This window comes from Scheffersomyces xylosifermentans (assembly GCF_036884685.1).
Source record: "Scheffersomyces xylosifermentans strain CBS 12540 chromosome Unknown RJT20scaffold_8, whole genome shotgun sequence".
In the NCBI taxonomy this organism is placed as follows: domain Eukaryota; kingdom Fungi; phylum Ascomycota; class Pichiomycetes; order Serinales; family Debaryomycetaceae; genus Scheffersomyces; species Scheffersomyces xylosifermentans.
The window spans coordinates 379,325-402,499 of NW_027042946.1; the positions used below are offsets into that span (position 1 = coordinate 379,325).

The 23,175-nt window shown below is 40.0% G+C and overlaps 9 protein-coding genes across 9 annotated transcripts; 5 read left to right on the forward strand and 4 right to left on the reverse strand. All coding sequences in view use genetic code 12, as the record gives it.

Annotated features, from left to right (window-relative positions):
- Positions 1–1,044: 1,044 nt before the first annotated feature.
- On the forward strand, positions 1,045–3,736 carry RJT20DRAFT_62943 (uncharacterized protein). Its single transcript, XM_064921008.1, has one exon. The coding sequence runs from the start codon at positions 1,493–1,495 to the stop codon at positions 3,407–3,409; it is 1,917 nt and encodes a 638-aa protein (XP_064771833.1). The 5' UTR covers positions 1,045–1,492; the 3' UTR covers positions 3,410–3,736.
- Positions 3,737–4,446: 710 nt separating this feature from the next.
- YHB1 (Yhb1p) lies at positions 4,447–6,271 on the forward strand. The gene has a single exon (XM_064921007.1). It carries the CDS (start codon positions 4,653–4,655, stop codon positions 5,883–5,885), a length of 1,233 nt encoding a protein of 410 aa, XP_064771834.1. The 5' UTR covers positions 4,447–4,652; the 3' UTR covers positions 5,886–6,271.
- Positions 6,272–7,156: 885 nt separating this feature from the next.
- RJT20DRAFT_3741 (uncharacterized protein) lies at positions 7,157–7,486 on the reverse strand (the record flags this gene model as incomplete). Its single annotated transcript, XM_064919893.1, has 1 exon — positions 7,157–7,486. One exon carries the CDS (start codon positions 7,484–7,486, stop codon positions 7,157–7,159), a length of 330 nt encoding a protein of 109 aa, XP_064771835.1.
- A 1,116-nt stretch (positions 7,487–8,602) lies between these two features.
- Positions 8,603–10,594, forward strand: RJT20DRAFT_3742 (uncharacterized protein; the record flags this gene model as incomplete). Its single annotated transcript, XM_064919894.1, has 1 exon — positions 8,603–10,594. The coding sequence occupies one exon, from the start codon at positions 8,603–8,605 to the stop codon at positions 10,592–10,594; it is 1,992 nt and encodes a 663-aa protein (XP_064771836.1).
- A 404-nt stretch (positions 10,595–10,998) lies between these two features.
- Positions 10,999–11,766, reverse strand: RJT20DRAFT_137231 (uncharacterized protein; the record flags this gene model as incomplete). Its single annotated transcript, XM_064918552.1, has 1 exon — positions 10,999–11,766. The coding sequence occupies one exon, from the start codon at positions 11,764–11,766 to the stop codon at positions 10,999–11,001; it is 768 nt and encodes a 255-aa protein (XP_064771837.1).
- Positions 11,767–12,650: 884 nt separating this feature from the next.
- RJT20DRAFT_62920 (DNA-dependent ATPase) lies at positions 12,651–16,687 on the reverse strand. Its single transcript, XM_064921006.1, has one exon. The coding sequence runs from the start codon at positions 16,349–16,351 to the stop codon at positions 12,905–12,907; it is 3,447 nt and encodes a 1,148-aa protein (XP_064771838.1). The 5' UTR covers positions 16,352–16,687; the 3' UTR covers positions 12,651–12,904.
- A 1,188-nt stretch (positions 16,688–17,875) lies between these two features.
- On the reverse strand, positions 17,876–19,585 carry RJT20DRAFT_62979 (uncharacterized protein). The gene has a single exon (XM_064921009.1). The coding sequence runs from the start codon at positions 19,363–19,365 to the stop codon at positions 18,217–18,219; it is 1,149 nt and encodes a 382-aa protein (XP_064771839.1). The 5' UTR covers positions 19,366–19,585; the 3' UTR covers positions 17,876–18,216.
- Positions 19,586–20,192: 607 nt separating this feature from the next.
- ATS1 (Ats1p) lies at positions 20,193–21,958 on the forward strand. The gene has a single exon (XM_064921011.1). It carries the CDS (start codon positions 20,393–20,395, stop codon positions 21,521–21,523), a length of 1,131 nt encoding a protein of 376 aa, XP_064771840.1. The 5' UTR covers positions 20,193–20,392; the 3' UTR covers positions 21,524–21,958.
- Position 21,959: 1 nt separating this feature from the next.
- RJT20DRAFT_62986 (uncharacterized protein) lies at positions 21,960–23,002 on the forward strand. Its single transcript, XM_064921010.1, has one exon. It carries the CDS (start codon positions 22,156–22,158, stop codon positions 22,789–22,791), a length of 636 nt encoding a protein of 211 aa, XP_064771841.1. The 5' UTR covers positions 21,960–22,155; the 3' UTR covers positions 22,792–23,002.
- Positions 23,003–23,175: the final 173 nt, after the last annotated feature.

A 23,175-nucleotide genomic window follows, 5' to 3' on the forward strand; every position in this document is an offset into this window, starting at 1 on the left:
AGATATATGGTAAGTTGGTAGGAGGATGGTAAGACGTTGGTAAGAGGATGGGGAAAAGATGGTAATGGTTACAATGTTCTCAGGTGTATATAAAGATATCTATCTGCTACGTATATTGATATAGTGTTTTATATTATTCAATTGGAGATTATAAGATCTTTCCCATTATCAATACACACTACTACTACAAGCCCACTGAAATCATGTTGGATTATCCAATGTCCAATTCTACAGGTTAGTATGGTAAGAGAGTGGGCTGGAGGGACAGCAGGGACTGCAGGGATTTAGGGTAATAGGATGAAATCTGATATAAAGCATGATGTGTTATCTATCGTAACAATATTGCAGCATGGAAACGAAAAGGGCTCGGGAGTTGAGGCCATTTGAGCGCTTTTGAGGGTATTTGCAGCTATTCGAAAGGCACGGGCCGAGAGACTAAATATTCCCTAAATAGGGCTTCTTGTAGGATGATGATTTATTATTATTATTATTATTATTATTATTATTATTTAAATGGGGATTTCGATCATGAGAGTAACAAAAGATGACACACGATAGGAGTAGATCCGAAAGTGTCGTAAGTGTCGTAAGTGTCATTCACACGAGAAATAAGAGAACGGTAAAGATTCCATAACTGGTATGTATACCAAGTTTGATATTAGCAAAATACGCAGTAGTTCACCCGTTGAGATCAGTTTCCTGTTGTCTCCACTGCATTGTAGAAAATTTGCAGCATAATTATTGCAAAACGAACGATGATCCATATTTACAATGGATGTGCCTTTGGGAAGGAGGGCCATGGTTTGAGATAAATATATTTTAAAGCTGTTAATTATTTGAATTTCCTTCTATTTACGCCTTTGGCCTATCTTTTATGCCTTGGGCCGATGTTTTCAATATTGTAGGTGTATGTCACAATAAATGTAAGGGTTTCTTCTCTTATCGCTCTGTGTCGTCTCTTTCGCTTTTGACAGAGGTGATCCAACACTATAAATCATAAATCATAAATCACAAATCACAAATCAAATCTACATAAAGCGTACTGCAAAATTGCAGCTTATCTTAGCAATTTTCTTTAATATCAACCCGACCAGCAAATTTCTTCTTTCGAATCCTTTTTTTTTTCGAAACCACCATTTCCACCTCTTATCTACCATCATTCACAATCATCCAAATCTTCTATAATATAATACACACACCAACACTACTAATCCCTCATCTCCCACCACACTCCCCTATCAATACCCTCCCTCCCTTATCCTGACCTGCACGGATCCATCGGCACTCCACCCGAAATTAACACCTCTCTTAGTCTACTACCTTTCCGATCACAAAGCCGATGATGTCATTGACAGGTTTTCTATTTACTACCGCTTATAACCGATTGCGATAGTGAAAAGTTTCAGTATATAGCGTATACATCTTGTTGGTTTGAAGGTTTAGAACTTTGGATAGTATACCATAGTGAGGTGTGTGTGAACTGCTGCTAAAAATGTCTTTGGAAGACCAGAAAATTGAGGTTCCTGAGAACGACACAAATGCCCCAGAAGAGCTCCCCACGGATAGCTCATCTGACCCCATCTCTCAGGAGACCACTACCATTGAAGAACAAGCCGATGAGGTAGCCCCTGCAACAACTTCGGGAAAGAAAAAGAAGTCCGTTGGATTCGCTCCTCTTCCCGAAGAAGACTTGAAAGAACACCACGAAGAGGTCCATAAAAAGGAACAGGAAAGAGCCAAATCAAACCCTTTCCATAAAATTCCTCCTGAATTGGCCTACTTGGAGAAGAAAAGCAGAGGTCCAGGACCTAAAGCTTTGCCAACATACAAGAAACCAGCTGGTACTTCGGCATACACTGCACAAGAAATTGGAAACTTGAGACATACAAACTTCAAGGAAATCTCGATACAAAACAAGGAAACAGAATTGAATTTCAATTACCCTTATATTGACTTGCCCATTCCAGCCCACCAGATAGTGGTCAATGTCAAGTTTGCTTCGTTGAACTCGTATGATCTTGCCAAAATTAACCAGTATTTGCTCAATTTGAGTAACATGAGAGTCGGTTTGGGTTACGAATTTGCCGGAGTGATCTCCGATGTCGGCACGAATTGGACTAATAGCACTGAGTATAAGGTAGGAGATGTTGTGATTGGTATTGTAGACCCAATTGACAAAAAGGGTTCACTTTCCAGCAGCTTGTTGATTAACCCCAAAAGAGATGTGCTTATTAAGGTCGATGATGCTATTTTGGCTAAAGCTTCAACCTTGGATGTGGAGTTATCATTTGATAAAGCTGGAACGGAAGAAGGAGGTGAATTCGAGGTTGATTCTTCCGACTCTTCGGATGAATCCATAGCTGCAAATCCACCAGTTGTATCGAACACTCCAGTCAAAGACAAGAGGAAGCTGTCTTATGCTATAGAAGACGAGATTCCTGCCTTGGCCAAATTGGCCACATTCCCTGTGTTGTACTGTAGAGCTAAACAAATGCTTGAACATGTCAAATTAAAGGATACCGCTAATGTGTTGATCAATGGTGCTGATACGAATCTTGGTTTTACGCTTGTCCAATTGTTGAACTCGTCTGTGTATTCTTTTGACAGATTGAACATAATTTTGATTGTGAGAGAATCCAGCTACAAATACATGAGTAACTTCGTGAGCCAATTTACCAAAGGCAAATATTACGATCCATCCAAGACCAAGAACATCACCGTATTAACATTTGACCTGGTCAATGAAGATTTAGTCCTTCCAGGCGAAAAGGTACCCATCAACTATAAGAAGCCTAGTTTCTTTGCTAGTGAAGTCATTGCAGCTCTCTTCGAGCCTAATGTACCAGAAATTGACTCCCCTATCAATGAACTGAATATTCAATCCTACAAGCTTGATATCATAATAGACCTTGTTGGAAGCAAGAAATTCTTCCAGACATCTAGTATCAAGTATGAGAAACTAGATGAGATACAACTTCCCTTGAAGATACATACAAATGCCCCGCTTTCTAAGATATTTAATAGTAAAGTCAAGGAGCCTTTCTTGGTAAAGATCCTTAAGCCTAAGAAATCAGGATCTGCATTTGTCTCTGGGTGCAAGTTTGCATTATCGGAACCCACCTATACCATTGACAAGCAAATCGATTACGCAGAAATGAGTGCACTTAACCCATGGACTCAGAAGTGGTCCAGTAACTTGTTTAACAGCTGGACTTACTACAATTATTACGAGGACTTGGAGCTCAAGGTGAAGAGAGATTGGATTCTTGAGGGATTGGAGCTTTTATTGGACGGCCTGCTCAAATTTAGGATTGATGACTACATAGACTGGAGAAACAACTATAGAGCCTATATAAAGCAGTTGAAGGTCGATGACGGAAAAGTCTTGTTCAAGATAGAAGACTTCTAGTATTCTTTACATACATATAATATAATGCCGCAAAAAAATGCCGTGTAGATTATTCACTTTTTGCAGTATAATTAACCTTTAAATTCGGCAGTGACGACCTCGAATTTCTTCGTACATACGAGAAACTGGAGAATAATTTTGATATATGACTTCAAACGGTAATCAAAATTAAGGAAGTTTCAGCCGCAATGGAAGTCAAAGTCTGGACATTCCAAAGGTCCGCTCCATAAATAACTATAATAGAATTAATTATTGCAATGACCCCCACCCCACATTGCGTGAGTAACTACTATTTAGACTCTTATTTATATCGAATTACGACCTTACTAACTCTAACTCAGGCCACTTCAGTAATAGCGGACCTATGGGTATTTTCGGTGTTTTCGAACTGTGAAAATAATACACATCTAAAATAATACACATCTAGAAAAAAAAGATGAGAGTGTTCTTCCCCAGAACCTTGGAAACCGCACCAGTATGCCCCAATTACATAACTTCACAAGCTATTCTATACCATTAACCGCTCAAAAATATGTTGCATTATAGGCTAAAACCGGCACTGCGAAATTCAAATCGTCATCGCATCATCGAACCGTATTTGTCCTGACTTCCCGTTCAAAACCGTTGCCATGGACCCAAATCATTGGCAGCGAATTAAACTGAAATACAATACCCTTTCACAAAAAAACGCAAAAAAACATCACAAATGCCCAGAATAATGGCCCCGAAAAATATCTTCGTCCTTTCTCCTCCACACCAGTGACAAATATGGCTATTCGTATTGGCTCGTTCTCGAGCCTTTTGTACCCTTCTCTTGGTGAGTGGCGTCATACCACCTAAACGGTTTTGGGTATCTGCGGCAAATGTACGACGCAGGTTGTAACCATTTCCTATTTGGGCGATCTCAGCTGATTTTATTTGGGTGTAAAAAGTCTCCGAGTTAATAGCAGTATTGTCCCGGTATTATTAAGAGCAGGTAAGTAAAGTGCTTTGTAATGCTGATAAATAGGGTAGGCAAGTGTGCTGCAGAGTTGTGGGTGAAATCGGAGTTGGCTGCTAAAGATATGGATGTGATTTTATGTATGGGAAAGAAGTCACAATAATGTTAGGCAAAATGTGTTAAGATATAGCATATAAGTACATCGCCATTCCCATCAGAGTAGCGGAGAGTAATGGTACAACATTATAGTGTATTTACATTCGCTAGAGACCTCTAAGCATTGGTTCTTAAACTACTTCCATAATGGCACCTTCCGCTATCGCTACTCCCCCAGCTGTCGCTCCTCAGATCTACAAACCCCAAGCCTTGAACGATGCCCAGATCAAGATCATTCTTGACACCGTTCCAATCTTAGAACTGGCAGGTGAGACTTTAACTGCTAAATTCTACCAGAGAATGTTCATCGACTATCCAGAAGTCAAGGTATACTTCAACGACTCTGACCAAAAGTTCTTGAGACAACCCCGTATCTTGGCCTTCGCCTTGTTGAACTACGCTAAGAACATCCAGGACTTGACTCCTTTAACTGCCTTTGTGAAACAAATTGTTAGCAAACACGTCGGATTAAAGGTCAAGGCTGAACACTACCCTTGTGTAGGTAACTCTTTGATCAAGACCATGGGTGAATTACTCGGTCCTGAGACTGCCACTCCGGAATTCGTGGAAGCTTGGAGTATCGCTTACGGCAACTTAGCTCAATTGCTAATCGGATTGGAAAATGACGAGTACCAGAAGGAGCCTTGGCAAGATTTCCGTTCTTTCACAGTTACCAAGATCGAAAAGGAGTGTGAAGATGTCAAGTCCGTTTACTTCAAGCCAGCTGAATCGGAACACAAAATTAAAATTCCAAAGAGAGGTCAATACGTCTGTATCAGGTGGGACTTGCCAGGCCACGAACAAGAAAAGAGTAGAGAATACTCTCTTTCTCAATTTCCTACTGGAGAAGAATACCGTATCTCCGTCAGATTATTAGAAGGTGGCCAAATCTCTAGTTTTGTCCATAACGACTTAAAGGTTGGTGATGTCTTAAAGGTAGCTCCACCAAATGGTAACTTCTTCTACGAGGAATCTGACAAGGACTTGGTTTTGATTGTCGGTGGTATTGGTATTACTCCAATTATATCTATTTTGGAGGAAGCTTTGAATAATGGTAGAACTGTCACGTTGCTCAACTCCAACAGAACCGTTTCTTCGAGACCATTCTCAAATTACTTGAAGGGATTGAAGAAGCAATACGGTGACAAGTTAAATATCAAGGAGTACTTCTCTGCAGAGAAAGAAGCTCTTTCTCCAGAAAGCGTTATTGACGAAGTTGAGTATAAATCCGTTGGCGACAAGGACTTGGACTTCATCACAACAGACCATGATGTCTACTTGTTGGGTCCTCGTGGCTACATGAAGTATGTCAAGACATATTTGGCTGGAAAAGGCATTAACGATATTAAATTAGAATACTTTGGGCCTTTGGATGTTTAAACTTGTACTAAACTTGGGATCAATGTAAATAGAAAATATGTATATAATGTTATGAAGAAAATGAATATGACTTTTAACGACTTTTGCACTATACAAATACTTCGTAATTAGAGTGTGGGGGGTACGATAAATACGATTTTGACAGCATCTAAACCGCATAACTGGAGTTCACAGTTTAAACATCAACAAAGTCCATCAAAGAACATTCTAACACAAACAAACCGTTTTCTTTCAAACCCATAACAGCCTTAAAGAATACTATGTTACACCGTATGGTTTTCAGAAAAGCAAACCCCGCTATGCGGACTTTGGGGTTCGTTGAGAAAAAACCATCAATTGCTACAAAAATAAAGAGAAGACACCGTTCTAGTCACTAAGAAGAGACTGTGATAATTTAGCTATTTGACAAACATATCTAAACACTGTTGGAAACCTTGAACCCGGAAATGTACACCTATACTGAATTGGGCCAAGGACAGTTAGCTTCTATCACCATGGAAATCAAAGTGCGTTGAGGCCTTTGGATATTTTGCAACTAAAAATTTCAAAGCCCATGCGACTCCGCGATTTCATTTTCCAATAATAGCTCTTACCACGGTCATCAACTACCATGCAGACGACGGCATCGGATCCACCATACCGTTGAATCTAGGGGTGTCCCAGATCTAGATATAATAGTTGAAATGGCACGTCGTACACCTGTCATTTATTTTTTTTTTTGTTGTGTTTCTACCACTGAGCTTAGTCACATCAATGGATCAGGTTCGGATAATTAACCCCAGCAAATGGTGCAAAAAGGGAAACAGAGTTGAGGTCCGTAGGGCATTCCGGCAGCATTATACAAAATATCTAATTTGAGTAAATGGAAACGACGCCGTGTGGCTGAGGTTAAAATTCTGTCGTTCCCAGGCCCGTTCTTTTGAATCATGACCTGATTCTTATGTACCCATAACGAAAGTTGTAAAGTAGCACGGCAGGCACACCGTGGTATTACAACCGAACAATACAAAACTACAAAATATTAACATATGCATTTATTACAGATTCTAATGATACAGTTTGTAAATAGGGTCGTCACAGTAATCCAGTCTTTCATGGCTACCCAAACTAATCCTTCCGGTGACCTCCACACGGCCCAAAACTGAAATGTTTCAATTTGCGCTCGTATAACAGCACTCGCTGCAGTGTGACAGTACCCGGTTAGGGAGCTTATTGCGAGTCAATTTCAGGTCCGTGGCTAGCGAGGGATTTGAACACCAGCGAGCTGCGAATTAGGGGCCATTGATGAGAGTCATTATCTCGGTGAACAAGCTGACAGTGGAAATATCTCCGGTGTTATCGCCATTGATGTTGAGGTATACAGGTCTATTGAGCTTCTTGTTGAGAAGTAAATTCAATGACTCAATGTTGGCCGTGCCCAAGCGTCCACCAGCGCTCAAATGGGTCTGATACGTCTTAATGGCATACACGTAGTCCCCCAGGAACTTGTTATTGGCTTCGTTGATGTAAACGGACACTGGAGTGTTCTGGTTTTCACCGTAGCTCACCACGAGCAGCAAGTCCACTCCATCTACCGTGACCTGGGAATTTCTGTGGATCATGCTTTCATGTGTTTCAACCGTTCTTGGATGTTTCTAGATCCCTCTCCACATACACTATTTTATTTCCAATGGACTTTGGATTTTTGTTCTCGCTATTTTTCCGTGTGTCTCTGCACTGCACCATTCCGCTTGGGTTAATTTGCTCATGAGCTCCGTGACAGAAATCAGTCATAACCGTCGTTTACCACGACCCCTGCAGGCGCTGCGGGCCCATCATTCTCATTTGTGCCAGTAAATTTGTGATCTGTTGTCAATTTTTCTCCTGTTTCTCCCTACGCTACTCTCCACGGCAGCCCCCAAAAAATGCCTGTGCGCCTACACTGCCAGAAAAGGGCATTTTCTAGGTAATTCATACTTCCAGTAAAATGTGTAAACCGGTCCAGAGGCTCTCAGATGCTGCTACATCAGCTGTATAAATACAACTTTGTTAGCAGCATGATTTTTTAGATAATTAGCAGCAGCAGTAATTTTGCGATTTTGCCATTTCGACTCAGGCTAGGTCCCTGTTTGTTTCTTGGAACAGATAATTGCGTTATCTTTGAATATTTTTGTACGGCAAACCTGTCACCTGGGGTTACCGAGTACTGAATACGATTTAATAATTTCTACATTACAATTTATTATATTTATTGACAAATTATTGGCGTAGCCTCGATTTTTTTGGTCGTTTGGTGGTTATCCTGGGGAATTTCTATTAGCTCACCTTTGTCACCTTCGTTGATACCGAATTTTCACAAGACCTCCTGGTACTCAGTGACAAACTCCGTAACGCCCGTATTTTGCACTTGTACCTGTCTCATTCAATAGCCGTCGGTTGACACATTTGGCATATTTGGCACAACTTGGTACCACAATCCCTAACCAAACACGTTTCCACGGCCTTGGAGAAAGTACCACCACTCGCGTACTCGTAAATTATACATCGCAGCCAGTGTAAGCCTTCGCTAACACCACCATTGAACTAGCATAGGAGCCTAATCTTATCATCGCATGCACTATAGCAGTTCTGGCCCCATTTAATTTGATATGAACGTCTCTATCCCATCTTCTCCAACGTTGTCTGCTAGCTCGTGTTCCAGCCCACCCCTGCTATCCCATTCTCCTACTATCACGACAATGACATCAACCGGTACTCAGAATCATAATTTGATCGACTCGATCAATGACTGTTTGTTCAACTCAAATACAACCAATATCAATTATTGCAATTTCCCCTTAGTCCTAACAATTCCCTACTCGGATACAGAATCCTACAACAAGTTAGTTAAGACCATTGAAGATGTCGGCAATTTAATTATAAACACACGTACAGTGCCCAGGAAGCATCTCCAAGTATGTCTTAGCAATTGTGATAAAGCTACAATTGACACCTTGGTGTATAAATTATACGACGCTAAAGTAGTATTTAATTTCGATTACTCTAAATTCATCTCCCATCCCGGGATACTTTTCATAAAGAACTTGTCTAGTGAGCTCGTTTTCAAGCATTCTACAGACTCTACAGTGACTATCAACATCGACGACAAAGAACAAAATTCCTTGTTCCAGTACTTGCAAGAAGAAAGCCACTTCAAGAGTTTACACGAGGTGAAGTTGTTCAGAAACGATAACTCATCGGGCTCATTCGCTATTGTCAAATTCGACAATTATCTAGATGTTGAAATATTAATAGAAAAACTCCACAAGCATACTCCAAACAAATTTAACACTTCTCCCAACACCCCTTTGTTCCTTAATAGATACTTGAACAAAAGGGAAAGGTTCACGGTTCCACCTTCAGCAGGAGCACCACTCGCTACCACTTCGCCAACGTCATCATCACCAATTTATAACAATAATGGTGAATCCAAGACTTCAGACAATTTCGAATTAATAGTCATCGAGAACTTGTCTAATTTCTTGCCTAAAAACCTAACCAGTTTGGACTTCTACCAGTTTATAGCTAAATTTAAGGCATTTGGCAGCGATATCGAGTCTATCTACTTCCCAATAGTGGGAAGCAATAATAACATCCTCCGGCATGATGAGGCATTGCCAGAGACTTCTTCTACAGCATTGAAATGCTTAGACTATGGCTATATTCAATTCAAGCCGGCTCCGCATTTAATGGAAAACACATTGAGAATATTATACTATATCAACAACTTAACTTGGGATGACTTCTGTGAGCTCGACACGGAAAACTTGAAGCCTCTATTGGCCTCTGTTCATACTTTAGAGGATGAAGAGGAAGATCCAATAGAGAAATCTGCCATCAAAGTTACCATTGCGCAACATAAGCATAACCATTATCTCTATATCAATGCTAATAATTACTTCTTGTCATGGACGAAGGACAAAGCAATTTCTATCAGTTTCCCCAATCCATTGGCGATAATTAACCTTTATTCCAAGCATAACAATTTCCAGGAAACCAACATCTACGTGAATAATTTGCCTCAAATGTTCAACAACGATGATTCTCTTTGGGAAACATTCTGGAAGCAATTTGGAAGCATTAAATCTGCGAAGATTATCAAGCCAGAGTTTTATTCCAATGACAATAACGGGGAAGAAAAGTCTTCCAAGAGTGGTAAAATCGGCTTTGTTTTCTATGAATCATTTAAGATGGCTACTAGAGCCATCTTACTAACTAACAATAAGCTAATTTCTTTGCATGGTTCGAACCACCCTGTTTTGATTCAGTCGTCTTTTGCAATTCAAAAATCAAATTCGAAACCTACCAACTACCTGACTCAAATTCCTATTTTGCCGACTAACAATCCCATCCCATTGAGCAGCATTCCGATCCCACCTTCGTCATCTTCTCCTCAGCGTTCTATTCAGCCTGGTAGTCATTCACATTCCCAATCTCAATCCGCTCACATCGTTCCAGTCTATCCTTATCTCATGGTTCCTCAAGTCCAGTACTACAATCCATACTATTACCAGAATAGCTATCCTCCTCACATTCCAGTGGGCTACCCAAATAATTCGTACCACAACTCGAAGGGTAGAAAGCATAGAGGCCGTTCAACTGACCATACTAACGATGTCTACTACCCCTACTCTGGAAGGATGTACCAGAACTACTACTACGAAGAGTCGTACGACGGTAACGAACAATAATTTGGTGTTCAAATTCTGACGCTGTTGTATCCACATGAACTAATATCAAGTCTTAGTCCTTACACCCTTGTATATAAGTAACTAATAAAGAGGCATTCAGAAATGTGTAATTTTTGGTTCTGAACTTTTCGCAGCCATAAAGTCTTCATAGTTAAGGGCCGTAGCTCTGATTGATTCTGCGCTGAATAGTCTAGTAATCGGACATATATTCTATATATGAAAAGACGATCTGAATAACCATATCAACAGTGTTTGTTGGTATTGCGTTGTGTTCATGTTCATAATTGTAATGAAAAGTTTTGTAATTAATTGATATCCGAGATCCCTCAAATTTTAGTGCTTCTACTCTATGCCTTTTTTAAGCAACCCGTTCTATATACTTAGTGCCTTAATTGTAGCTAAATTTACAAGTTTGGTGGTTCTTCTCTCGACCGTGGTGACAAAGTTGCAGCCTCGAACTTGACTTCATCCACTGGCTGGCCTCCTTCGACGCTTACTTCCACCTCATCGTCAATAGGCTCTACGGCTTTGACTTCTTCGATGTAGTACTTCAACATGCTCTCAATTCCATTCTTCAATGTCACAGAACTGGAATCGCATGATCTACAAGCTCCCTTTAATCTCAAGAATACTGTTCCGTCGTCCTCTCTAAACTTGACGAATTCGATATCTCCACCATCATCCTGTATTGCAGGCCTTATTCTGGTGAATATCAACTCCTTGATTATAGAAACTACCTCATCGTCATCCTCATTGATCTCCATATCCTTAGATATTTCTGAGTCTTCTACGATTATAGGAGTGCCGTTGGTTAAGTATTCTGTCAAAATCGAGAAAATCTCTGGTTTCAAAAGCGACCAATGCAAATCGTTGTTGGACTTCTCGATGGTAATAAAATTTGATCCAAACATGATGGATTTGATGCCGTCTATGCTGAACAACTTGAGTGCTAAGGGAGATCTTGCGGCCTCTCTTCCGCTGAGGAACTCCACAGTTTCGTTCTCTTCGAGCAACTTTATTGAAGGCAAGAACTTCAATGCTTGTTCATTTGGAGTTTCTGCTGTCTGAATGAAGAGATTTCTTCTGCTATTCAACAAACTGGAGATTTGGGGCGTCACTCTGGATCGTGAAGCAGCCAAGCTGCTATATAATGTCTTCCTTACAGCGAACATCTTGATCTATCCAACTATCCAACGCTAGATGCCAAGTATAGCAATACACCAATATTTAGATAATACTAATAATAACAATAATACTACAACTGTTACTACTACTAATAGGTAACTATATGTATAGATACACTTGTTATCACTAAGCAATCACTGGGATAAAAGATAAACGGTATATCATTCAGAAAAGAACGGGATTATAAATCCTTCTTATTTTTATGTTGGTTAGGACGAATCCGGATGCGATGTTGGTCACGTGCGATAAAAGGCTGCTAATGGGTACTAATGGGTTGCTAATCGTGTATGTTATATATGGAGTTGAATTACTATGTAGGTTTTTTTTTGTAGACAGTCAGTATGGTATATAGTATAAAGATTGTAAGTAGCTTAGTGGATGCAATATGTATATTAGTATAGTTTTAGATGTAGCTAATGGATGAAATATGTATATTAGTGAATAATAAGCAATTTCAGATGCATGTAAGATGCATGGGTATATAGTTACTATTAATATGTTTTTGCTGTTGTACGTGCGGTGTAGTATATGTGGTTTAGTACGTGGTTTAGTATGTTGTATGATGAAGCCGATAAGATGGAGGTGTGTAATATTTACTGTGAATTGTGAAGTTTCCATGCAAATTGTTCTTACCAAGAAGATACCTTGATATTAAGTAATTTTCACTATGGCATAATCACTTACCCTGTATTATCGCTCTGTCACGTATAGTTGTGTACTTGCTATACCAAAGCAATAAGTAATGTACGCAGCAAAGGAACGCAGACTTTTCTTTTTTTGCACCCTAATATTTAGAGGGAGGTCATTATTGGAAGAGTAGAGGAAAAGCAACCCAGTAAAAGTCCGTGGATTTATGTGATATGGGCGCTCAATGGCGAGGTCAGCTATATTTCTTTTTCGTGAGATTGCTGCCACTGTACATGCTCTGAGTGTTTTGCATTGCATTAGGCGACCCAATGTGTGGTGCTCTCAAACATTAGCATATACTATCTGTGTGGTAGAGACAATAACCAATACCAGCTTCTAACTTCAGTACACTCCAACTAAACCCTCATGATTCGCTCCACGTGAACATATTACAATTACAGATTTACATTAATGCTACTAAATTATACAATTGAAATCCTACTCAAAGAGTAACTTCTCAAATAATGATGCTGTCTTCTCCTCTACCTTAGAGTCTGCAGTGCCCTCGGCACTGATACTTTGATCTAATTGCAACTTGTTTTCTGCCAACTTCAACATGTTCTCCTCAATAGTGTTATTTGCAATCAATTTATACACAGTGACCTCTTTTGTTTGGCCCACTCTGTGACAACGATCCTCTGCTTGCTTGTCGTCATGAGGATTGAACGACTGATCAAATATAATGACATTATTTGCAGCAATCAAATTGATACCGAATCCACCAGCTTTGGTGGACAAAAGGAATATAGGAATTGTCTCGTCGTCATAAAACTGATCAATAATGTCCTGTCTGGTATCGACGGAGGTGGCACCATCCAACCTAACAAATTTGTATTTGAAAATAGCCAAGACCCTTTCCAAAACGTCCAATACTTGTGTAAACAATGAGAAAATTAATAACTTCTCATGCCTCTTATCTATAATCTTCCTTAAAAGTTTCTCTAGTTCTTTAACCTTACCACTTGCTAAGAATGCAGCATCATCTAATTGATATGACGATAACGTCTTAGGAAATTTCTCACATAAGGCGTTCAATTCGTAGTCTGACATTACTTGCATGTCTTCAAAAATAAATGTCTGGTTAGCTTCAACATACTCAGGTTCATTCATGATTGCCTTCGCCATTAGCTTCAACTTGCTGTCTGGATACTCGATTCTGAATAGCAATGGATGCAATGAGGCCTTTCTGAGCGCCATCAAGACGTTTGTAGAAGACTCGATTGGGCTGGTCTTAGATAACTCGATTTGCTCCTTGCTACTAAGTACTTTACGTCTTTCCCTTTCTGCTCTGGTGGATTTTGCCTTATCCATGTGTTGATTATAGATCTTGCTTTGCGTTCCTACCAAGTCACATCTAACGATCTCATGACATTTAGCTGGCAAATGCTGAAGTACTTGGTCCTTTCTACGTCTTAAAACAAAGGGAGTCATCATGGTCTTTGCCTTGCTAATAGCCTGTACGGATAATAATGGATTGTAGTTGGATGGCGTGGACGTACTCGAAGAAGTCACTGCACCCAGCTTCTGGTTGAACAACCCTTGCAAGTCGTCTTTCTTCTCGTTGAACAACTTCGGCAACATAAACGAAAGCAATGATACCAATTCCTTCAAGTTATTTTGCAAAGGTGTACCAGTTAATAGTAATCTGAACTTGGCTTGTAATCTCATCAATCTAACGTATCTTTCAGTTCCTGAGTTCTTCAAGAAATGCCCCTCATCATAGACTATGATGTTAAAGTTCTGATTCTTCAAAAATTTGAAATCTATAGAAGAGCCTGATGCTAATGTGTAAGTTGTGACTAAAACATCAAATTCTACATCCTTCAATTCGTAACGCAAATCCTCGCGTTCTCTTACCGATCCATAGTATGCTTGAACCTTGATATCGGGGCAGAACTTGTTGAATTCTCTCAACCAATTTTCAATAGTAGAAGCTGGAACAACAACTAAATGAGGCCCCTTAGATGGCTCTGTTTGTTTTAAATAGGCCATAAATGCAATGACTTGACATGTTTTACCCAACCCCATCTCGTCTGCCAAAATGCATGACAATTTGTTTTGGTACAACAAATTGAGCCAATTGATACCAACTTGTTGGTAATTGTTTAAAGTGATTTCGTCAGCCAATAGAATGGGCTTGTGTTTGATGTATCTTAATCCTTTCTTCTTGTAATGTGTCACTACAACTTCGTCCTCTTCTTCGTCATTTTCTTCGTCTACATCAATAATCTCCTTGACTTCATCGTCAACTGGATCGATGTCTACAACACTTAATTCTCCAGTTCCTGTTGCTGTCACTCCCCATGTGCTCATTTGCTTGTTGATAGCATCTCCATACTTCGAGCAGGTCTTAATAAGCGAGTCAACTGCTCTGTATCCTTTCAAGGAAAATTCTGTACTCTCAATGATTCTCATACCGAGTGTCTTTCTTTTACGATTTTTACCTTTTCCGAGGTCTTCGTCGTCTAATGAAAAATGGTTCTCTGAAATGTCATAAATAGTATTGAAAGGTCTCTGAGAAATGACTAAATCTGCGACAGCTGGCTCCAAAGTACAAATTTCTATCAAATCTTGCGCGGAAGCTTCATTAATGAACTCTAATATTTGGGAATCGATGGATGTAATTCCCGTGTGAAATGTCAGCTCGTCATCCTCCTCGGACATGTCGTCACTCATTTCTTCCTCTTCAAGCTCATCATCACTAACTGTGACAATTTCTTGCTTCTTTGCCTTGTTTTTCTTGATGTTTTCCTTGATTTTCTCTTCCAATTTCTCCAAGTCATCATCAGCTACAATCATGTCGTTCAAGTCATCATCGTCTTGACTTTGTGCTTGTTGCTGCAGTTTCATAAAGATGTTTTTGAATTTGGGTACTTTGGCATCCTGGTAGTTAAAAGATGCTGCTAAGGAACTTGCTGCTGGCATTGGAGAAGAAGATTTAGATGTTGGTGCAGAGTCATCGTCTAACATTGAGGCTCTGACAAGCTTTCTTTTCTTCTGAGGTGCTTGTTCATTTAATGTGGTGCCCTGTGTAAACAGATCAAGAGTGACTTGGCCCTTTGGTTTGAACTTATACTTGTCCAAAATCGATACTTTTGGCTTGCTCGATACAACCTTGGTAGATTGAAAAGTCTGAGATGAGTGATGTTGCTGTGGTGTGGAGTTCTGAGACAGCTTTTGCTCTTTGACCGGGGAGGCATCTAGCTTTATTCTTGCTCTGCCTCTAACTTTAATTGGAGAATGATCCTCGTCATCGTAGTCGGTGGTGGAAGTGACTTTACTGTTAGTGTCATTTTCCATATCACTCTCGTCTATATTTTCGTCGGCTTCATCCTCGTCTCCAGAGTCAACAGGTCCTCTATGGTTTCTAATACTGTGGCCGTTTCCACTCTTCATCTGCTGTTGCTTTCTGATTCTCTCTTCTCTTTCCTCATACTCTCTTGTCATGCGTTCTTCCAAGTGATTCTGGCGAATTCTTTCCTGTTCTTCGATTCGGCGTTTCCTCTCTGCCTCTTCCTTTCCAAGAATCTCGGCCTTGTTGTAGTTATCTGTCAACCATTGAGTAATATCACGGACATTTCCCTTGCCTTTGACAAAGCCCTTGAAGATGTCGCTTTCTTTCAAGTAGTAGAATCTCTTCCGTACTACGGGGAAGTCCTTGTGGTGTCTTATGGCTTGTCTTTTGGCCTCGAGTTGGCGTTCTTTCTCGTCGTTGAGCGACATTTTGCTGTTGATGCTTGGGGGCATGAACGATGGAGTCTGAGTTGGCGATGATTTGATGTGAATTGGCGACGATGAAGGTACTTGCACGTAATTGTCCTTTTTTGGCGTAGCTCTTTCGTTGTCTCGTTGGATGTCTTGATTTTCCTTCTTGTACCAGCTCATTGTCTGATTAGAGCCCGAATTCTAGTGTCTTCTATGAGTATTGCGACTAAGCAATTTGCCAGTACCAGTAGAAGTAGTATCTTTTGATTCGATTCTACTATTTTTACCCTCTCCACAGAATATAAATATCTACAACAATCAACACAACAGAAGAAGCTCCTTGTTATGTATATGTACCTATCACTGAACTATATCAGCAGCCACTTAACTCCAAGAACAACAACAACAACTGGAAAAGAAGAAGAAGAGTATTTTAAAATTGAAATAAAATTAATCAATCGAAATTACCCGCTGGGTAACCGTGATTTTTTCGGTATGGAGATTTTCAGAGCAATGAGGGTTTTTGGGAGTTTGTGAGGGAGAGTTAGTGAGGGATAGAGAGAGCTAGTGAGGGCTAGCGAGAGATAGCGAGAGCTAGTGAGGTGTTACTGAGGAGGGTGGTTGAGGTGTTACTAGGTACAAGTGAAGAGGTAGAATTGTTAGTGAGTAGCTTTCTGAGATGTTACTGAGATTCAAGTGAATTGTTAGTGAGGTCTTTCTGAAATGTAACTGATCTATAAGTGAAGAGGTTGAATTGTTAATGATAAGCTTCTGAGATATTACTGAGGTGTGTGAATCGTTAGTGAGGTGTTTCTCAGTGTTACTACTGAAGCCTTACTGAAGATTTACTGAGAGGCCCTTACTGAGTAGCCCTTACTGTTGCGTTACTGTAGTACAAATGAAATTTTAATGAAGTGCGGCAAAGAATATACAGAAGTTCCTGAAACCAAGTACAACAAAGGTTGAAAAAGAAAAGGGAAACAACAAGTGGTATGACACCAAAGACCAGCCATGAGACCGTTGCTCTTAACTTGGACTCTGTAGTGAACAGTTACCATTTACAGGACACTATTTTCGTCACTTGTCACTAATCACTAGTCACTAATTAGTTACTTTCCACGCCCACTCCATGAAATGCAAAAATCTCACACTTCACACTTAACTACAGGGAGCTTCCTAGTGAGAATTCAGTGCTGGTTACTGAGATAAATTGTAGTCATTAGTGAGGAAACAAACTTCTATTGTTACTGAGAGAACGGTGTGAGATTCGAGAAGAAGAAGCGCGTGAGACAAAATCTGAGAGAGAAAAGAAAACGCGCGCGTCGTGTCGTCACGATGGAGAACGATGGAGTCGTGTTGTATTGTGCAGGGGGTGTGCTAGGGGTATTGAATGTGTTGGATTGTAGGGCTATAGAAATATATACATGAAGCTTATCGAGAATTGTTGGTATGCGACGCTCTACGGCGTTGGTTTATCAGATTCAAGAATTCGAATAATATGGAAGAATGTGTATGTACAGCCATTATACTCCCATGAAGATACACACTTTCTCTGATCTCAATGAGAATTACAGAGATGACTGCGAAATGACTAGCAAACAACATATAACATCCATGCTACAGTACAAATGCTGTGTACGCGATTTAATGTGTCCTATGTGCAGGTGCTTTGAAAAGGCTGCAAAATGTTCGAATTTTTGGAACATCGGAGAATGTGAGATGAGATAGAGATTATTAGAGTGATGGGAGTGATGGAGTGATAGAGTGATAGAGTGGTAGAGTGGTGGAGTGCTTGAGTGACGATAGTCGTCTAATTGATACTTACTAATAGAGTGACAAAGAAATAATTCAGAGACCAAGAAACAGAGAACGGAGGGTACTTTGTAACAAAACGAGCTGTGCTCATAGCTAGACCACCACATCGATAAACTACAGTCATAAATCTCTCCTTACAAACAGTGCATTATCAATGAAAAAAATTATACATAAGACCATACTTTTCGATTTAACTATTCCTGAGGCTAAAACCTCCTTTTTCCCACTGCTTATCTACCAAGAGTAGCATACTTTTCTTTCAAATATCCTTCATCATTCAAATCCTTCAAATCCTCGACAGGTCTCTCACCCTGTGGACTAATTCTAAATGCATGTCTCAAGACGGGAGTATCCCAATCAATCACAGCAGAATGCACTGTTCTTCTGTTATCCCACAAAACAACAGTGTTTGGCTCCCAGTTGGCTCTCAACTGCAAGTCATGAGCCAGCTCAACGTGGTTGAACAAGAATTCTAACAAACTCTCAGATTCTTCTTCCTTCAACTCAACAATTCTTCTTCCAAACTCTCTGTTCAAAAACAAGAACTTTTCTCTGGTCACTGGGTGCTGTCTGACCAAAGGATGGATGTTGGCAACCGGCTTTCTTCTGCAGACTCCTCCAATAGCCTGATTGATATTGGCTTGGTCTTCAGCCGTGTGTAAAACATGCAAGCCTTCCAAAATCTTCTGCATGGCTGGACTTAATCTTTTGTATGCCTCTACTGTGTCGGCAAAAATGGTGTCTCCTCCAGCCTCTGGTCCTTCCAATACAGTGAAGAATGTAATTTGAGGAGGATTCAACTCATAGGACACGTCCGAATGCCAAGCGATGTTGTTGGTTCTACTTTGGAAGGCACTTTCCAATTCAGTCTTGGAAGCGCCTCTAAAAGTGATATGCAATTGTGGAAATCCTTCAGGAGATCCCGAAGTAGGGTGAACGTGTAATGGTCCAAAGTATCTTCCGTAGTTGACAGCGAATTCTGGGCCGTAGCTGCTGAAGTCTTGATCTCTAAACACCACTACTCCTCTTTTAGCAACAAGCAATGCTAAATCATTCTTAGCTTTATCATCTAATTGTGATAATTGAACACCTCTTATTTCAGTTCCAAATTTAGGCGTAATGCTTTTGGTCTTGAAATCTCCATTTTCAGGAAGCAAGTTGGCATAATTGGCATCTCCCAAGGTACCCTTGTCTGTGAATTCAAAGAACTTCAATGGTGGAAACTTCTGATCTGGATTCCATGTTGGCAAGAAATCAGGGAACTTTGCCTTTTGGCTGTTTTGCTTACTGATAGTGAAAGCGCCACTTTCAGTAATGGCGTTGTGTTCCTTGTTGAATTGCGATGGGTCGTATCTTGTTGCAGCTGCGACTGGTGCCATGATTGTGTCTTGATAGTGTTTTCAGATAATTTTGATTCACTTAGAAGTCTTCTAATAATACAATTGTTACTATAGAATAGCCTCTTTCTGTTATAATAATGATTTCTACTTAGAGCCCAAACCTGTTGTTCTCACGAAGTATTATTTTGCAATCAAACAGATTAATTAAATTCCGCTTCTAATAGCCCTGAGATGATTTATTATCACTATATATTTTATTCCGATTTTTGCTTGATATATATCTTTGCTACTCCACAATCGTACGACAAGAGCCGTCTACGGTGAAGACGGTTCTTAACGCCCGCTATTGGTGATTACAGTCCGCCAATGGCTATTACTACCACTGTGAAGACAATGATGCAATCTGTTTTAGCAGCCACAGTCTGTAAACGCTGCGTCATGGATGTTTCCTACTATCATCAAAAGAGCTTAGGTAATCATGTGGAGATCCTGTATATACTTCGGCTCGGGTGTGTATTTTAACGACGCCACAGTTGATGCAAAAATAGCAGACGATCCCATAGATAAGTCAATAGTAAAGAGGTTCGAGCTAGCACGAGCTATGGAGCCGTATACATGTCCGATACTCACTTACTTACGTGTGGAGTGGATGAGATTTGTGAGCTAATACAGCAACATAATATCAACTGCTGATGACAAATTTCGTCACGATCAACCCTTCTCCCTCTCACACCAGCAATAATAAACATAGGTCAAAAGAAAGCAAATGTGTGGACCTCAAAACCCTATTTAGCAGTCTTCGTTGCATCAGATGTCATACAGCAAGCTTGTTTTCATGACCCCATCTTTGACTCCACCGTCAACAGGTTGCAACGGTCAGTTGTGTGGTTCCCGTAAGCCTCCATAAATGTCGCAGATTTTTGGCTGCTCCCTGTATGTAATGCTGTCATCTGAATGAGGAATGTTTATGCTATATGTAGGATATAATAATGTTCATTTTTCATTCTTTCTTAGAGAAGTAATAGAGGTTCCAGAGTAGAGATCTATAGTTAGAAGACATTTTTGCATGAGTGTGAACTACAGAATCTTGGCGTGTGGTTCAAACGGTAATTACCAATTGGGAATCGGAAATAACGAGGACAAAAATGAGCTAGTGGCCTCGAAGTTTCTTCTACAAGACGGGCAAGTAACAGAAACGATTCCCTCCAAACCCATAAGAATAAGTTGTGGAGGGAATCACACGCTTGTTCTTTTGGAAAATGGTGGAGTATATAGTAGTGGTGAGAATACATACGGTCAATGTGGCCTACCAGCGTGCGATAATATTCCCATTTTCAGGACAATCTCTGGCTCCAATTGGATCAATGTCTCCTGTGGATGGGAATTTTCTGTTTTGATAAACTCAGATGGAGACGTATATGTCTGTGGATTGGGGAACAAAGGTGAGCTAGGTCTTGGAAAGAGCATACGACGTGCTGAATTAACCCAATTGCCTTTTTCCGTGCCTAAAAAGGAAAACTCTAATAAATTTTGCAACCAAGATTTAGTTCTAAAATCATCACTTAATCATACAGTGATCAAATTGCCGAATAACGAATTCGTAGGTTGGGGCAATTGTAGAAAGGGACAGCTTGGAAGTACAGCTTCTACTTCAAATGGAAAACCAGAATCTGTCTTTTGGGAGCCAAGGGTTTTAGATTTTGGAAAGAATACTGATGATATAGTTGATTTTGATGTGGGTAGGGAGTTCACGGTTTTGGCTAAGAATAATGAAGTTAAAGTATTTGGAAAGCTCAGTAGTGAAGTGTCCGTCAAGGAAGGAGTTCACTTAGTCGACATCAAGTCAATGTGGTCCTCGGTGCATTTACTTGTTAGAGATATTAAAACAGATTTGTTACTGATACAGTCCTTTGGTAACAATAGTCATGGGCAATTGTATCCAGTCTATGAATCGCACCCTCAAGTTCTACATTTCACTACTGGTAGTGAACATGGGCTTCTTGTCTCAGCTGAAAATGAAGTTTTGGCTTGGGGTTGGGGAGAACATGGCAATTGTGGTATACAACAAAAGATCCAATCAGATGGCGAAAATGTTACCTTTGACTACTTGAATCAAGTTTTCAGTGGAAAACCCAAGATTTCATCGGTTTTTGGAGGATGTGCTACATCATGGGTAGTAATGGAAGAAGAAACTTAATAGAATTATGTATACTAGTTCCCATCGCTTTACAAATTAGAGAATAAAATGTCACGAAGTATCTTTCCCATATTCATCTAATGCGTAAATGATTGACATCAAGTATGCTCAAAGATGGAAAATATGTTCGACGTAGCTGCTCTAGGACGATTGTATCGATAGCCAATACATATGCTTAACTTGAAAAGTAGCAACTCACGGTGAACACTCCCCCACAGCGCTCAAAGAGAACTGTAGAAGAAAAGAAAGTCGTAAGAAGCCATCAAGCGAACCTTTATTGACTACCTTCTTTGATCATCCCATTCGATCGAGCAATAACCCTCGCTAACATAGCACACAGAAACAATCCTTTGTTATCTGCCATCTATGTTACCCAGCATTATTGTCTAAGAGATATTACTCTTTTATAAAAAGAATAGTAGTATAACATCCATTAACAAATATTTCGCGTATATTTTTCACTTTTAAGCGATGGCTCAAGAAAGTGTCCGGGTAACCCTTATTCTTTTCGGTTCCAAACTTCCACAGCAAAGAATGGATCATCAATTGACTTGGTTAGCATAAAATGATTAGAAAGGAGGTTAAAGAAACATCAGTAGTGAAGTATAGTATAATATTCATAGTCAATTACTATGTTTGGTGCGGTTTGCTCGGGTAGACCCGTTCAATTGGCCACGCAGATGGATACAAGTAAGTATGTTATTACTATTCCTAATGCTTCTCACGTATCGTACATAACTATTTTCCTCTTACCTAACTCCGATTTTGTAGATATCAATTATACAGCATTGGTGTACTTCCAATTGCCCAATTCCGAGGAATATAAGTTATTGGGAGGATTGAATCCTGCAAAGCCCTCGGCAATCTACAAGTTAAATAATAATTCTCCCACAGCCAAACGAAACGAGTTTGACGATATCGACATGAGCATTGATGATGTTGCTGCCAATACCACAGACTCAACAGTCATCAATATTGGTATATCCATTGAAACAACAGCGCAAGCTGAGTTCTTGATATCGCAAGAACGGGAAAAGTCGAAGATAACCGCACAAAGCATCACCAAACCTATTACACCCACTATACCTAAGACTCCAAATGACACTGCTGTGTTAGCCAACAAGATAGTGGGACATGCGTATAATCATCTTCTGAGTTTCTTGGATAGTGCTGGAAAGGTACCCATTAAAGCATTCGATACTTGGTGGGAAAAGTTTAAGGTCAAGCTTAATACGAACCCAAACTTCTTAGACACTTTACAGGCATAGTGAGACAATAGCCACAATGCAAAAGGGTTGCATTTAAAAGAATTTTGGTATATACGGTTACAATACAGGTTTAATAAATTAGGATGAATATTTGTAGTAGTGGATGGCGTGAAGGGATCCGTAGCAAGCACGACTCGTAGTCTGTTGTCAAGTGTATGCAGATGAGTGAAAGATGATAGACTAATATATGTTCGATACAGCAGCTGTTTCTGTTTTTGCATCCACATTGAAGAAATATCGAGACACAAGCCACTGCTTCACAAATTTGTGAAGTACGAAAATGCAAAACAAGGAAGTGTTACACACACTTGTAGCAATCATGATTGCGCTAACAAGAAAATGCTATAGTAGCTCATGAGTACACTTGTTGGTGAGGTTTGCTTC